The 13,934-nt window shown below is 43.2% G+C and overlaps 1 protein-coding gene across 1 annotated transcript in view; it reads right to left on the bottom strand.

Moving 5' to 3' along the window:
• Positions 1-12,964, bottom strand: part of PDCD11 (programmed cell death 11) — a 26,004-nt gene extending 13,040 nt beyond the window's left edge. The window contains exons 1-17 of the mRNA XM_009277838.1: positions 12,857-12,964; positions 12,153-12,284; positions 11,805-11,972; positions 10,753-10,914; positions 9,994-10,117; positions 9,443-9,624; positions 8,781-8,888; positions 8,114-8,320; positions 7,662-7,786; positions 6,973-7,033; positions 6,138-6,284; positions 5,763-6,014; positions 4,756-4,899; positions 3,885-4,085; positions 3,155-3,325; positions 2,545-2,764; positions 111-263 (exon numbers count right to left, since the gene is read on the bottom strand). Of these exons, the coding sequence (XP_009276113.1) occupies positions 111-263; positions 2,545-2,764; positions 3,155-3,325; positions 3,885-4,085; positions 4,756-4,899; positions 5,763-6,014; positions 6,138-6,284; positions 6,973-7,033; positions 7,662-7,786; positions 8,114-8,320; positions 8,781-8,888; positions 9,443-9,624; positions 9,994-10,117; positions 10,753-10,914; positions 11,805-11,972; positions 12,153-12,284; positions 12,857-12,958 (2,659 nt within the window). The 5' untranslated portion in view covers positions 12,959-12,964. The remainder of the gene's footprint in view (positions 1-110; positions 264-2,544; positions 2,765-3,154; positions 3,326-3,884; positions 4,086-4,755; positions 4,900-5,762; positions 6,015-6,137; positions 6,285-6,972; positions 7,034-7,661; positions 7,787-8,113; positions 8,321-8,780; positions 8,889-9,442; positions 9,625-9,993; positions 10,118-10,752; positions 10,915-11,804; positions 11,973-12,152; positions 12,285-12,856) is intronic.
• Positions 12,965-13,934: the final 970 nt, after the last annotated feature.

The raw sequence follows: 13,934 nt of genomic DNA, 5'->3' as shown, positions 1-13,934 counted from the left end.
CTGGGCGGGGGGAGAGTGACCAAGCGGCTGTGTGGTGCTCAGTTGCCGGCTACTGGGGTTAAACCATGACAAAGAGTGAAAACCAAAGCAAGCAAAGACAAGACCCTCACCTCCCAAATGGTAGCGAGTGGCTGTTACAGTCAAGCCTGTGACACAGCTGCCACTGAACAGTGCTGAGCCATCCTCCTTCACATCCTGCATGACCAGCTGCAACTCCTTCCCAGGCACCAACTCACAAAGGCCTCGGGCCACGCTGGGCTCCCCTAAATAAAGGGAAGAAAAAGTGCTAAGTCAGTTTTACCTATGTTGTTTCTTTGCAAAACTAAGACAGCCTTCACATTTGCTTAAGAGTGCACAAACAAGCATTTATATCCATGTTCATAACGGAAAACAAAGCTTAGGCTCCTGAATCTGTAGAAATACAAAGTAAATTCTAAGAGTTAATCAAAGTAGAAAGACTTTTGCGACATTAAGGATCTGATAACTTTGGAGAGAAAATTTTCCAATCTTATAGAAACACTGGCACACAGCATTGCATATAGAAAAAGGTGAAAGCAAAATAGATTCATACTAAAACACAAACCAGACCTGTCACTTCCCAATTATAGGAAACAAAACATTAAACACTACTGGATATAAAAAGAACCTAAAAAGGCAAAGTTAGAACTTGATAAAAATAAACTGCAATATATCCAGTATTCCTAACACTAGAAAAACAGCATGTGAGAAAACCTTTGCTGGAGGACTCGTTCAGCAAACCTGTAATACAAGTAGGCAAATCTATTTGTATAAACTCACCCTCATGTGATTACTAGGTTTGGGTTATCACAAGCACTTGAGTGCCAGCATAATTATCCTTGTACTTTCTAGTTAAGCAGATCCTGGCTAAGGCTCAGGGCAGTTGAAAAAATCCCTTTGTGATAATCAGGCATCCCATGCACAAATATCAACAATAAAAAACAACTTGATGATCACAGCATGCACAAATGCAGATTTCTGTACCGTAAGAATAGTAGGAGCAGTTCTTGACTGCCAGTAAAAAACAACGCTAGTGTCCTTCACTGTCATAGTTAAAAAAGCACTGTTAGATGAAGGTAAAAATGGTAATTTCTCATCAGTTACGAGTTACCAGCAAATACAGTATGCATATAAATAATATGTCATTACTCTTGTCAATGATTCCTCTTTATTTTGATGAGCAAAGCTAGTCCTATTTGCTTAAACACAGTAAGAGTGCCTGCTGCCTGCAGCGTATAATAGACAAGTAAGGAAATCCTTAAATCAAAGCCTTCTCCTTTATTATTTTAACCCTCCAAAAGCATCATCCACTTTAAACAGATGTACTATTCTTCAGAAAGCACCAGAGGAAAAAAAGATCACAGCTTTACCATCGGACAGCTAACTTGCCCAGCCTTTCTAATGCCACAGCAAGTGACATTGATGCACTAAGACAACTTCAGTTGTCTTCCGTCCTTCCATCACTTTTGAGTACAGAAAATTGACATGATGTGCATTCTGATTCTTATGTGCCTATCACCCTAGTATCCAGACATCAGTGCTGTTTTTCCTAAACTAAGTAATTAGCAGGGGCAGGTCTTAAGTGCCTATTTCTAATACATGAGTTTGCACCCAATGACAGCCTCCCATATTGCTTATCACCATTCTCTTTTCAGGCATTTGGGGAAATTCAGGTTTGGGCATTGGGCAGCCTGTTTTGCTTCACTGGTGCTTTGTGGCAATTCACTGGAGCACACAGAAATAAACTCCTTCTGGACTTCCATGAGTCATTCTTCCACTTAAAAAAAAAACAAAACAAAACACAACAGGAAAACCATATGCTTACACCTCTGTTGGCACATTAGACAGGTTTCACAGCTTGGCCCAATACCCCTTAGATCTGTCAGCTCTTTGGAGTTTAACATCTGTTTACTGACCAGAGAAATCAGATCTGCAGACTAAGGCTCTTAAAATACAAGAGCATAGAGTACTAAAAATTAACCATTGCCAGATTCAAAATAAACAGATAGAGACAATGTTTCACGTGACACATAATTAAATGGTGAAACTACTGCTACATGTCTCAGTCGATTAAGTTTTAGACTGGAGAAAGGCTTTGGTTCACAGAACATCCAATCTCATCCTGGCCTTTCTTATTTTCACCTTCACAGGCCCTTCAAGGAACCATCCTTTTGTACCGTTGTATGTCCCTTCCTCTTTTGGTATATGGACCTCACAGTTTGTCTATTTATACCCTTATTTTTAATTCTCTAAGCTTCAACCCGCAATCAATGTAAGAGGCCTAACAGACTTCAATGAAAAGAGCAGCTTCTTTGGCTTGTTCCAGCTGTAGTTCCAAAAAGCCTTCTCAGCAATGGCAGACACTGCACACACATCCTTTTTCTAATAAGCTCCTCTTTGAAGCCAAGTCTTTGCTTGAACTGACGTTTCTTTCACTTAAAAGAAAATGGTTTTCCCTTTTTGTTCCTCTGGAGCCCCTTTTTTGTGATACGATCCCCTTTAGCAGAACATGTGCAATCTTTTTACCTCTTCTTCTCAACAAGTTCCTGATTTCTTTCATCTCCTTGAAATACTGATTCAGCAGGGCAAAGCTCTCTGCAGCAGAATCGCCTGAGCTGCACTCTGACAACTTCAGATTAAGGAGCACACGCTGCTTCTCCTCATCAATGCTCATCACCTTCGCAATCACAGTCTGTCCCACCGCAAAGTGGTCCTTGGTGTCCGTCACAAACTTGTCACTCATGCTCTGTGCAAGGGAAACAAAGGGGCAAGGGTTACTGAGCACAGCTGCTATCAACCACCTGCAGTGCTGTCCAGAAGGGCTTGAGTTAAGACTTCATGAAAATGCATAAGACAAATCAACAAAGACTAACGAAAAGCCATCAATTAAAATGAATTACTGAAGTCACGTGAAATCCTTGTAGAAGCTTAAGCTCACTTGAATACAAGTCCTTTGTTTCATTTTGGAAGTGAATTAAAACACAAACTTAAAAGCAGCTTTTACCCTACTGGGGGAAGCTGTGCAAATGCAACAGCCCTACTGTTCCCTCCTTGTTACTGTTCCTTTGCTAAAAGCCACGTTTCAAGCATGCCTGATTACACACATGCTGTTTACTGAAGTGAATGCATTGCTTACCACTTTGGGCGCCAGACCTGTCACACCATAAGGGAACTCCACAAACACTCCAAAGGGCATCACATTCCTCACGTAACCAGTCAACAGCATCCCAGGCTGGATTTCAGAGAAACTTCTCACAACTTGCTCCTCCTGTACAGCAGAAATCACTGCAGACTTTCTGCTCAAGATCTGAACAACCAGTTAGGAAAAATGGGAAAAGATTAATGAAAGGAGCCTGATGCCAAGCAAATCTCTTGGTGCTGCTAACCATTGGGCTAGAGCACTTTTTGCAGGTTAGACAGTACAGGAGCTCAAAATCCTGCAATTCCAATTCCTGTCTTGATCTCTCTACACTAAAATTTAGCAACCGATGTCTCTTAAGCTGCTCAGCCTTAAAGATGAATGCTTCACGCTAGCAGAAATGTCAACTCTGTAATATTTCAGGTCTGATTTTTGGTATAAAAACAGCAAAATTTTTGTTAAGGTTGTGATATGATTAACAGTCCAGAAGCTGGTTGGGAAGATCAGTCAATTCACAACCAAGTCCTGGTTCTGATGGGATTCTAGCAGTAGCTGAGCCTCATTTTTAACACAAGCAAGTTATAATGACTCTTTGAAGCATCGCTAGCTTGACAGGCACTTCAACACACTAACTAGCATATCTTCTTTTTGCTGCCGATACTCTGGATTCCTGACAGATATCTCCTTCCCCCCGCTTTGTTTGACTGGTTGAGGTGGCAAAGGATACGATATGCTCTCCCTTGTCATGTAGACACATAACTCTGGGCAGGACATCTCCCTCTTGGAGACAATGCCACAGGAGCTTGCAGTTAGCAACAAAGTCAGAGAGGTGCACTGTGGGAATTGAGGCTATCGCATTGCCTTCATCTTCTAAGACAGAAACCTCTAGCCCGTTATCTTTCTTCTTCAAGACTTTCACATCAACCATCTGAAAAGAGAACAAATACAGTGATATAAAATCCCAAGTGTCTTTGAAGTCATCCCTTTTGATGCACAGGGTACCAAATGCTGTGCTGCAGGGGCTCTGACATGGCCTTCCAGCTATATATAAGAAATTCTCACATCAACAGGGCCAAGCCTAAAAAGCATGCCAACATTGACAGTAAAATAAAAGTAATTCTCATCTCACAGAGAAATCAAGAGCTAGAAACATTCTCCTGGTTCTGACTTTCTATTTGAAGGGCGAAGGAAGTAATTTAAACAAGATTAGAACTGTCCTGTTCCTGCATTAACAATATCTGCAGGGTGTTGGAAACTGTGTTCATTCACAGGGAAGCATTTCAAAACATTTCTCTGAAGTTGTCTTTTTCCAGGGAGCAAAAGCAGCAGCATCCAGAAGAAAGAGGACTCCACCTAAGAGCAGGAGCACTAATTGGTACCTCCAGAAGGACTGTCCTGGGACTCCTTATCCTGACCTCTGACAACAGAGATCCTGTTTTTGGTCCAGGAGGCCAGCCACACAATAAGAAATGCACATTTAATGCTAGTTCCTGACCACCAACAGCTTTTCTTGAAGCGAAGTTGTTCAAAGCGATACCAAATTGTTTGGAAAACAAGTAGAAAAAGGCAAAAAAGGGAGCAGTCATTGAATTCAATACCTCTCCTATTTGATATTTCACTTCCTGTTTCTTCTTTGGAGTACATTCCTTTTTGTCCTCTGGGGCAGGCTTGCTTGATAACCTGAAGGACAACAAAAGTCTTTCCTGCTGGGGCTCACATTTTAAGACCATTACTTTAACAACCTGCAGCAAAAAAGATAAAACAAAAGTTTAATTCAGTTGACCCTCCTCCTCAGTGTGCTACCACCTACAAAATGAGACAGGGAAAGGCACACACAGTACACTTTTCTCAGCCAGTGACTATAACTTAACAGGTTCAACCACAGACAAATGTCCTTCTGACCACACATATGGAAAATGGAAGTACATAATCATTAAGTGACCTGTGTGTGGCAAGTCTGTAGCAGAGTTGAGAATAAAATTCAGATCTCCAGATTTGCAGTCAGAAATCTTGACTAGAAAGTTACTCTTCTCCTTAGCCAGCCAACAACAGCAGGATTAAAGGCAAACAAAAGCATCAGAAAAAATACCAAAGAGGGCTGAGATCTCTATAAGCTTACCCACAACAAAGACCAGAACTTGTTGAACAGCATGGTTCCCAGAGTGCCTGGTTTAAGATGTGCAGGATTTGAAACAAACAGGAAAATCAGAATAATGCAGAGGCAGAAAGCCTCATCCTTCTGATTCTGTAGGTAAGAGTTTTAACTTCCTTAGAAGAAAATGCAGCCTAGAACCCCAAACTTCTACTAAGATCTCAGTAACTCAACCAAGCGTGGTCCCTATATCACATACCATGGTGTCTCCTGCACACCACAACAGAGAGAGTCTAGAAACAAAGACAGCTCTGTGAAATACTCAAAGAAGAGCTGCCCCTTTTCACAGCCTAATCTGTTCAAATGGAGCACGACTATTACTTAAAGTGAAAGGACGTGAACATCTCTTGGTGCAGCTGGTTCCTCCAGGGGAAAACCCATGTTGGAGCCAACTCAGCTGCAGATTTCTCTTTTGCATTCAAACACAAGGCACGGCATAGGTACGTTAATTACCTGGCCTTCATGGAAGACTTTATCTGGACAAGATATGGGTTCTGAGCTCAGCTCATTCTTGGGTACCAGACCTTTGACATCATTGTAGAACTTCACAATGCAGCCAAACTCCCTCGCACACACCACAAAGCCATGTGTGATCAGACCTGGTTTTGCATCTTCGTAACTGGAGAGGACCGGAAGCTTTGATTGGACAAGACTTTTCTTTAGAGTAAGGATCAGCTTCTTTCCTGCAGGACTGCACTCTAGCACCTACAAGAATGGAGTACAAGAAGGTTCAAAAAGAATGTCTGCCGTTGTCTGATCAATCCAGCTGCTAAATACTCAGAACAAAAGAGTGCAAAGCAGCTGAAGACCCTGTCTGTCAGCTCTCACCCGACACCTGACTTCATCTCCTATGTTGTACTTCTTCTCAGGCTGTTTCAGGATCACATCAGCGAGATGCATGGACGGCACGAGCCCTTTAATCCCATCAGTCACTTTCACCTGCATCCCAATGGGTTTCAATGCAAACACTTTGCCCTAGAACCCAAAATAGGGAAAAGTATCAGTAAATTCAGCATGAAAAGCAGACTGTGCACAGGTAGGAAACAGCCAAGACACTGCACCACCTATTATCACCAAATCTAATCACCCTCCAAAAAATAAAATCTTAGTCCAACCCACACTCCACCCAACCAATCTGACCCATTAACTTTTATACATTACATAAGGTTGTTTTACAGCCTCTTTTCCTTAAGCATAGGCTACTTCTGCAAAATCCTGATTGACTGTGGCAAACTAGAATTGTTTCCAGAGACATATCCAATACAGTCATGACTCCAACATAAGAATGATCGTAACTAACTTTCTGCCCATCAGCTGATTGTGATGGTCCATACATGAACTTTTACTTTGAGCACAAGGCAAGTTTTAGTTTCTTTCACTTGTCTTTCTAAAAATTTATTCATGGCCATAAATAAATGACTGACTGCAGCTAAAATTTTATTGCCTCGGCAGCATCATGAATGAAAACCTGAACAAAATGGGGAAAGAAAAGTATCGCATTCCATTAATCAAGTCCTGCAAAGAGAGGTTTTTCTCTTCACTTTCATCTCACTAGTCTGGATCAGAAGTTGAATATACGTATTAGGCAGAGGAAACGCACATTAGCTAGATCATTGCTCTAAGTATAACGGCCACACAGTACTGTGTCAGTCCAGAGGCTCACCTGCACCACATCCCCTGTGTGGATATCTTGGTATTGCAGAAACCGCGCTTCAATAACCTGACTAGGAAAGAGACACAGCAAGAGATGACCAATCAGTCAACTTGAAGGAAATCCAGGATCTTTGCCTTGTCCCAAATATCCATTATCCCACACACTCCCCAGTGCTCTACTACTCCAGAGTTCTGTGTTTTACTCCAACTGACCCACCTCCCAAAACAGCTCTCTGAATGTAAAGCTCAGGGAGGTTCACCAGGCTCCATTCCAGGTGACAGCCTGACAGCCACACAGTTATGGCCACCAGCCATGGCTCCATGAAAGGAGAACCCATCATCTGCATTGCTTAAAGCCACACAGATGGAAATACTAAGAGGGAGAAACAAAATGGGCTGGGACTTGGAAGGTCAAGGTTCAATTTCGTCCTCAGCCAAAGTCTTCTGATGTGATCTCAGCAGAATTAATTTAGCCTCCCTGTGCTTCAGCCCACCAACTATATTGATGGTGTCCCAACTCCCTGTAGTATGGGGAGGATAAGCGAGATGCCCAGACAACCTGACGTGAGACAACAGAGATAGAAGCGAAAAACCCCAAATGGCAAGTTCCAATCCAGCAAACCAGTGTGGTATTTTCAACTCTCGACCAAACCCTTCTAATCCTCCAACTAATTTTCTGGAAGAGTCTATGAAACTTACTACTTCAGAGATACAATACACATCTCATCCATCAGGCTGTAGTCAATGATCCGACATTTATGTTTGCATCCTGTCTTAAATGCCCCAGGTTTAAAGGATTTTCTGGTTTTTGAAAGATGTTTCAACTAGAAAAAAACAAATTACAATTTAGTGTTTGGAAAATGGAAGCACTGATATAGACCTTAGGTTGAAGTGGCAGCATCTGACCAAATTGTTCCTCTAACATACTCACTCGACGCATCAGGTTTCACCAGTTCTTCCTCAACAACCCTCCCACATTCCAACCCAAACAAGGGCACGTACGATTTGGCAAACACCTTCCACATTGTCCTAATTTTGTTGTATTTGTCTCACAAAGAACAGAAAGGTAGAAAATAAAACCTCCTCCTAGCCTCCTTCCCCAGGAGGCAAAGATAGCTATGGAGGACTTCCCTCACCGCCCTGGTACTTACCCGTGCAAATGCAAGAGTGCCATCATCAAGCTCAAAGACGGCACCAAACTGCTTGTAGAAAGCTTTTACTGTCGACTCTTCCACCACTGCCCCCATGCGATCACTGGAGAGCTGGTTTGGGGATCCCCCAGGGTGGAGGAAGGCCTGCCGTAGAGTAAGCCGCACCACCTTGGAGGTGGGGTGGACAGAGAGGATGCAAGCTTTTATCTGGGAGAAGATAATATATTCATTAAACACAAGTTTGTAAACCCAAGAGGAGAAAGGCACATTGCTCATGTTTTTAGACATTATGTTTGGTATCTGAACTCTTTGTCCATGTACAAGCTCTTCCCAATATCGCTACTAAGACATCACTTCAGTTCCAACAGCTTCACAGATGAGGGATTTTTGGTTTTGTCTGTTGTTTATGGGCCAGTCTGGTACACGACCGCACAAGAAATTTTCTATCACTTGCAAGTCTCTCGTGCTTCCCAAATAAGTCTTCCATTATCCTAGGAATGGCTTTGCTCTTTACAGCTCTAAAGCAGCCATGATAGTAATTCAAGTAAAAGATGAGAAAGACAGCTATCATCAGTAAGATTTCAGAGATTATTCCACTGAAATGTTGGAGAAGATAAGAGATGTTGCAAGCAACATACCAACTCCAGCCATCCTTCACCCTCCTTACCACTTGATCTGGAGAATAGTTCATGGATTTCTCTGGGTCCATGTGCATGAAATCCACAATGCCAGTGAAGGAAGACAGAAAGCTCACTTTGATCCCGAGTGGGGCCACCTAGAAAGGGGAAGGAAAAGTTGCCAAAAAAAATTTGCACGCAGGTTTCATGCAGCTCAGAAGGAGAGAGCAATTCACACATTTCACAAAAAGGCACTGTCAGTGCTAATCAACAAGCACACCACAAGAGACAGGAAAGCCGCTAACAATTCTGCTTTCTACATTGTTTTGCAAAAACAATCCTTCAGTTTTTCAACAATGCTGCGTTTACTCTGAAGACTACTGCTAACCTGTGGAATACTTTTCCTAGGCAAAGGCCAGAGAAGCAGAAAATAGATCCTGTTCTGCTTCAAGCTTCATCACCAACTCCAGGCTGAAGCCTTTATACTCATGGCATCACAACCAGGACAGACATCAGACCTTAGGTGAATGAAATGGAGGAACTGTCTAGCAGATAATAGCATTTGCTATTGTAAAGTAATTGAGCCCAAGCACAAAATTTTCCAGGGCATAAACTTCCATCTCTACTTCACCTGTCTCCCTACCTTCAACAAGGCTCAAAAAAAAAAAAAAAACCCAAACCCAAAAGCCCCAAACCCCAAACCCAAGCTTACCTTCTGCACTCGAGCTTTCACCACCAGCCCTGGTAACAAATTAGAGAGGGTCCAGTTCTGTCGCTCTGTTGCAAGGGATGCAGCAACATCTGATCGATCAACGGACAAACGGACCACTCTTCCCTCGTTCTTTACTTCCACAATGACACAGTTCAGATTCTGGCCTATTTTCATGTCAGGCCCTGCAAAGACAAGTCACGGCATAAAATCTCCACCAGGAACACTCAGGGATTCCCCTTCTGCTCTTTCCAAAGCTTTTTCAGAGTTCCCTCTATTTTAAAAAGTTACAACTCCTCTCAGTCTAAGTGAAGTCTACTGCCAGAAGGGATGGATGGGCTTGGAACAGTAACATAGCCTGTCAGAAAACAGGCTGAAATCCAAAAGCTTGTTGCAGACCAGCCACAAAACCGCTGTTTTCAGCAACTTGCAAAGACTCCACCTTGACCCAATCTCACTGAGGTTCACTAACACCACAGATATAACAAGCTTTAATCCCTGTCATTCTCCACCTCCATTTTAACCCCAGCAGCTCCTCCTGCACTACTTCTTACCTCTCTTGACTGCTTTGATGCAATTTTGGGCTTTCTGACGAGGCAGGAAAGCATGAGTCCCACTGACTCCAATATCAATGAGGTAGCCATGGTCCTCCACACTAGACACAAAGCCAGAGAGCAGCTGTTGGGAAGGAAGCACTGCAATTCAGTAACATAATGAAACAGCTGGGTCTTCAAACAATGCACATCTGGTAAGAGATTCCCCACCCAAATACTTAATTGTTTCATGAGGACAGAGCACCGAGTTTTCTAGAGCAGCAGAAAGAACACTACATTCTTTCTTATTACAGAGCTCATCTGGCAGTGGGGTCTCAACTCTACTCTTATCCAACTACGCATGTATGGAGTTCACAAACCACCAGGGAAAAAAATTGGGATGCTCAAAAATAGTAGGTGCTTTAATTGCAGACACTTGCCTGCAACCATACAGCTGGAAACACAAAACCTAAACAACTAAGCACCTCCGCAAAGCAGGTTAAATGTTATTCTCTGCATAAATAACAAAGAAACCTACTCAGAAATAAGTTGTTAAATAACTTGTCCATATTGAAACAGAATCAGGTGAATGCATTTCATGAGTGACAACCTGGAACCAAGACCCAATACTGCCCTCTCCTCCCAGGTCTCTTCCATGGTGGGAGCAGCTCCACGTTCCGCTCTGATCCCATGCAAGGACAAACTGAAATGTTCCCCCACACACTGTGCAAGAAGCACCTCCAAAGCCTAGAGAGGCTGTGACGGACCCAGAACACGTACCATGCCCGATACTAGTGCTGAAGCGGTCAGACCCTTATTGACCTTCTTGGGGTCGATCGATAATTTGATACTCCGACGTCCGTCAGCACTTTTCTCAACACTGGTTACAATGCACCTGACCAGTGTCCCTGGAGAATACATGTCCGAGAGCGAATTCAAGTCCTGCCCAGCAAGATGATCAAGAGAGAAACATAAAAATTGTACACTATTAAATAATAGAAGGAGGCCAGAATTTGTTACTGAAGTAGCTCTTGAAATCAAACTCCCATAGGAAAGTCCTGTTTCTCTGTCAACAATACAATAAAAGACAGGAAATGCCACAAACACCAGGATCTCAATATAGAGGCAGGGATGACATTACATGATGTTAGCAAGTCTAGTAGGCTTTGCTTAAAAAGGAACACTGTGTGGGCCGGAGTCAGGAGGTTGCAGCTCAGAAAACACGTCTACAGAGCCCACAGTGACCCTAACCTCACCTCCACTTTTAGCAGGGAAAACCACTACCACCAAAAGGCTAGCACACCTGGCAGATACCACATTCCACACCACCTTGGAAAAATTTATGGAGCACTGACACCAGAGAGACAGGGCAACAGATTACTCCATCCTCGTTCTGTCATCATTACCAGGAAATGGCAAAGTTTGCTTGGAAAAGCCAGTTCCAAACTAAGGCCAGTCTACGTTAGCACTATGCAGCAGCACGTTGCATGCAGTAACACACAATGAAATTGCAAGGACCATGCTAATTCCCATGCCCTCACATCATCTTCCAACCACTTCCCTAACTTCTTCCCACCACTGCCTACAGCCAGGGATCAGTATTTAGCTTCAGCAGCAGATAGGCAGCACAAATCTCTTCATGTTCAACAGGCTGTCTATGAAGTTCAAGGACTATTTAGCCAAGGCTAAGGCACTGCAGGTGATCCAATTCAAGTCAGCTGCGAGACACCAGAAACCAGGCTCCTAAACAAGACCTCAGGGTTGGTTCTTCAGGTATTATTAATACTCCCTAGGTCCCATGCACAAATCACAGCCCCAATCCAAGGTCTCACCTCCAGGAGTTCTCCTTGGGCCACCTGCTTGCTCAGCATTTTGCTGTAGGCATCGCTGATCTGCGTGACTGGCACAAATCCTGAAAGTCCATTGGGCAAGCTGATGACTAGCTCGTAGTCACTGACCTCTTTTATACAACCAAGGAGCAGCATCCCCTCACAGAGTGCCTGGGGAAAGCAGGAAGAATAGCATACAGTGGATATCTTGGCAAGTCAGTGATAACAGGGTGGTAAACACACTTGTGTCCCAAATCACTGATGTATTTTACAGGTTTAGTGAGGAAGAAGTGCCATTTTTATGCAGCCGAGAAGACAGATGCACACAAAATCAAACATTTATCCACAAACCTCAATTGTGAGTGGTTCAATATTCACAATGTTGTCTTTAGCAGCAGCTATTTTATCTGCCTTGAACTTTTTCTGCTTTCCTTGATCCCTTTGGCTCCTTTTTCTTTTCTGGGATCGTTCATCATGATGAATCTAAAGCAGGGAGGAAAAAACCAAAAGTGGATAAAAAGACAAACTTTGCACTAAGGCAGAACTCCGCTGCCAGGAATAATATTAGAAGAAAATACTAGGATTCGAGGGAAAAAAAAAAAAAAAGAGAATGACCTTGCTGACTGCTATATGTCTACATGCAAGTCTTCCAAAACACCACCTTTTGGGCTAAGGCCGATCATTTATAAAACTGTGAATCTTGGGAATGGAAAAGAGTGGCGCAAGTGATCTGCACCACACTCCACTAAACAGAAAAAGAAAGACCAAACTTAGCCTATATCCATTAACATCGGGACAAGATGCTTGTGGAAAGTTTAAAAGCTAAACCCTGACCCATAATTTTGATTGAGCTTTTTCTGTCATCACATTCAACATGCATCAGACATCAGGGATCTTTAACAGATCAGAAGAAAGGTGCATGTCAGCAATTATCTCTTTCTGGAAGTCCCTTCTATAGTTTACTATAGAAGTAAGGGATGGGAAGGATTGCGGGTCATATTCTGACAGTGGAAGAGCTCTGAGAAGAGTTAATCAAGAACACACAAGCAACATACATCAAACAAATTGTCCCGCTCTAACTTTGGGTTGGGGGCTTTTCCCTCTGTGGGTTTTTTCTGGATGCCCCCTCGAGGAAAGTTTTCTTCCATGGATGCCATGCTTGCACTTCTGTAGGACAAACAACAAAACAGAGGTTAAACTTGCAGTTGTTATGCTTGTTCCTCACAAACACTGAAGAGAGCTAAGAGTCAATTACCCCCAAACTAAGAAAGAATTCAGATGGCTACTTCACAGTTAAGTCAGTGACAAAATAGAAACTCACGTTTCTGTTTGACTACACTGAAGTGTTGCAATGGTCCATCTAAATACGTGCATCTGTAACGCCTTTTACTATTGCCCAATTGTACTAAAGTATTAATTTTTTAAGGCAGATAGATGCACCATATAGATATTCATAAAACTGCCTTAGCCATAAGTTTCCTGAACAGATCTTTATTACGTTCAGTGGGCAAGCTGAAATGACCAGCTTCAGTCATCAAGGAGAAAGTTGTGACTAAAACGCTAAAGTAAGCTTGGCCTGCATTTTTACTTTTCGGATACCACCCTTAAAGATTAATATAATTTGATATACCTTTGTGTAAGCTGTATCTATCTATATATATTTAATAGATACGTTTAACCTTACTACGTTTCAGTCAGTAAACAACACCTTATTTATTAGGTCACGATTCGATTCACATTCTATTTATTACTTTGGTCAGCAGCACTTCTACAGAAATCATCACTGAAACACTATTTCGTCAAATTTAAAGTACTCTGTTAGAAATATAAAACTACTTCAAACGTGAAAGCACATAATGACATTAAAGTTCATCACGGCACGCTTCATCAAAGGGCTCTCTAAGCAACACGGCCGGTAACCGGGCGGGCTGCGCCGGCTGCGCCGGCCACGCACGCCACGCAGCTGGACCAGGCAGGGCTGGAGCTCTGCCCGCAGGGGCCTTACCTCCCCAGCCGCTGCCGCTCTGGCCCCCGCGGCCCCTCACTCGCTGCCGCCGGGCCGCGGCCAGGGGGGAGCCCGGGAAGGAGGAGCGGGACCGGGAGCCGCACGCGGGGAGAGCGGCGGGCCGGGCG

This window comes from Aptenodytes forsteri, unplaced genomic scaffold, assembly GCF_000699145.1.
Source record: "Aptenodytes forsteri isolate BGI_AS27 unplaced genomic scaffold, ASM69914v1 Scaffold15, whole genome shotgun sequence".
Classification (NCBI taxonomy): domain Eukaryota; kingdom Metazoa; phylum Chordata; class Aves; order Sphenisciformes; family Spheniscidae; genus Aptenodytes; species Aptenodytes forsteri.
The sequence above is the reverse complement of the archived record's forward strand: the minus strand, read 5'-3'. Positions and strand labels throughout refer to the sequence as shown.